Raw genomic sequence first — 1,721 nt, forward strand, 5'->3', positions numbered from 1 at the left:
TTTTCCGGTACCGGGAATTAAACTCACGACTTTACGCTTGCCAGGCAGGTGCTGTGCTGCTGAGCTAAATCTTCAGCCCCTTTATTCATTGATTTATTTATTTTGGTACCGGGAATCAAACTCACAACCTCATGCTTGCCAGGCAGGCATTGTGCCATTGAGCTATATCCTTAGCCTCTGGAATTAAGTTTTAACACTGTCTCCCACAATGCCTGAAGTCTTGTGCTTGAAATTTAAGTTATACTTGCTTTCTGCCAAGACAGGTATCTTCAGATGAGCCTTTTTTTTTTTTTTTTTTTTTTTTTCTTTTTTCTTTTTTGGTACGGGAATCAGACTGAGGGTCTTGCACTTGCCAGGCAGTCACTTGTGGTTCTGAGCTATATCCCTGGCCCCATGTGAGCCTTTTGGGGGGTGGCGGGTTTCCGGTACCGGAAATCAAACTCACGACCTTGCATTTGCCAGGCAGCCGCTGTGCCGCTGAGCTAAAACCCCAGCCCCTCCCATGTGAGCCTTAATATTAAATTGATTCAGCAATTTTTTCCAAATTATTTTTTCACTTTTCCTTTTAGTTGTATGTGTTTAGTGCATGTCGCAGTACCTCATGATCACATTCCTTGTGGGGAGTTGTGCACGCACAGCATATCTTTTTCCATCCCTTTCTTCTCTGCCTCCCAAGTAGTTTTATAGAAGTCCTGTTTTTTAGTATGTATGATGGTTTCCCCTTGGTTTCAAGAGGGATAGAGAACTGCTGCCTTTGAAGATGAATTAGATGTCAAAGCAGTGTCATTTTTTCCTGCTAATCTGATCTCCTTTTCCAGGCCTCTACTATGTGGACAGTGAAGGGAACCGGATCTCTGGTGTCACCTTCTCTGTGGGTTCTGGCTCTGTGTATGCTTATGGGGTCATGGATCAAGGTTACTCCTATGACCTGGAAGTGGAGGAGGCCTATGACCTGGCCCGTCGGGCCATCTACCAAGCCACCTACAGAGATGCCTACTCAGGAGGTTCGGTCAACCTCTACCACGTGCGGGAGGATGGCTGGATCCGGGTCTCCAGTGACAATGTAGCCGATCTGCATGACAAGTATAGTGGATCTGTCCCCTGAAGAAGGGAGGATGTGGCTGCTGCATTTCTGGGGGTGACTGTCATTGCTAATAGTACAGTACCCCATCCTATAGTGGAAGAAACCTCATGTATCAGTACCTTTTTTAAAGCTCTGGAACATTGGCCTCTATGTTACCAGTCGTTAACGAGCTGCTGCAGAGGTGACTATTGTTTCACTTTCTTGGATGTTAACATTACACTACTCACTCTTCGGCCTCAGCCTGTGTTGTGTCTTTTGTCCACACTGTCCCTCCTCCAAGCACTTTACAGTCAAATAAGCCCGGACCGTGGGAGGGAAGAGACGGTAATTACAGGACACGGCGGTGTGAAGACATTGTCTAGTGCATACATGAGTGTCCCCACTCACGAGGCTAATAACAAAGGAGAAGGGAGAGACTTGCCGTTCAGTTTGCAAAGAGATGAAAAGTTGATGAGGTGGAAAGACGCGCCGGGCTGCACCAGGCAGGGCTGAGAGGAGAAAGCTCTCGCCCTGGGCTGGGGGTGGGGAGGTGGGTATTAATTACATGCAGCAAAGCATGAGGAGGTAAAGCTAGGCTCCTAAGCCAGTCGGGAGAGGAAGGCTAGGGCCTGCATCCGAGAGCGCAGAGAAGTGGAGG

At 47.8% G+C, this 1,721-nt stretch overlaps 1 protein-coding gene across 1 annotated transcript in view; it reads left to right on the plus strand.

Annotated features, from left to right (window-relative positions):
* The window catches only part of Psmb5 (proteasome subunit beta 5), a gene marked incomplete at its 5' end in the record, with an annotated part of 9,639 nt that extends 8,316 nt beyond the window's left edge, over positions 1-1,323 (plus strand). Inside the window, 1 exon segment of the mRNA XM_005377095.2 lies at positions 819-1,323. Coding sequence (XP_005377152.2) covers positions 819-1,105 — 287 coding nt within the window.
* Positions 1,324-1,721: the final 398 nt, after the last annotated feature.

Source organism: Chinchilla lanigera, unplaced genomic scaffold, assembly GCF_000276665.1.
Source record: "Chinchilla lanigera isolate Chin_1 unplaced genomic scaffold, ChiLan1.0 scaffold00008, whole genome shotgun sequence".
NCBI classification, from domain to species: Eukaryota; Metazoa; Chordata; class Mammalia; order Rodentia; family Chinchillidae; genus Chinchilla; species Chinchilla lanigera.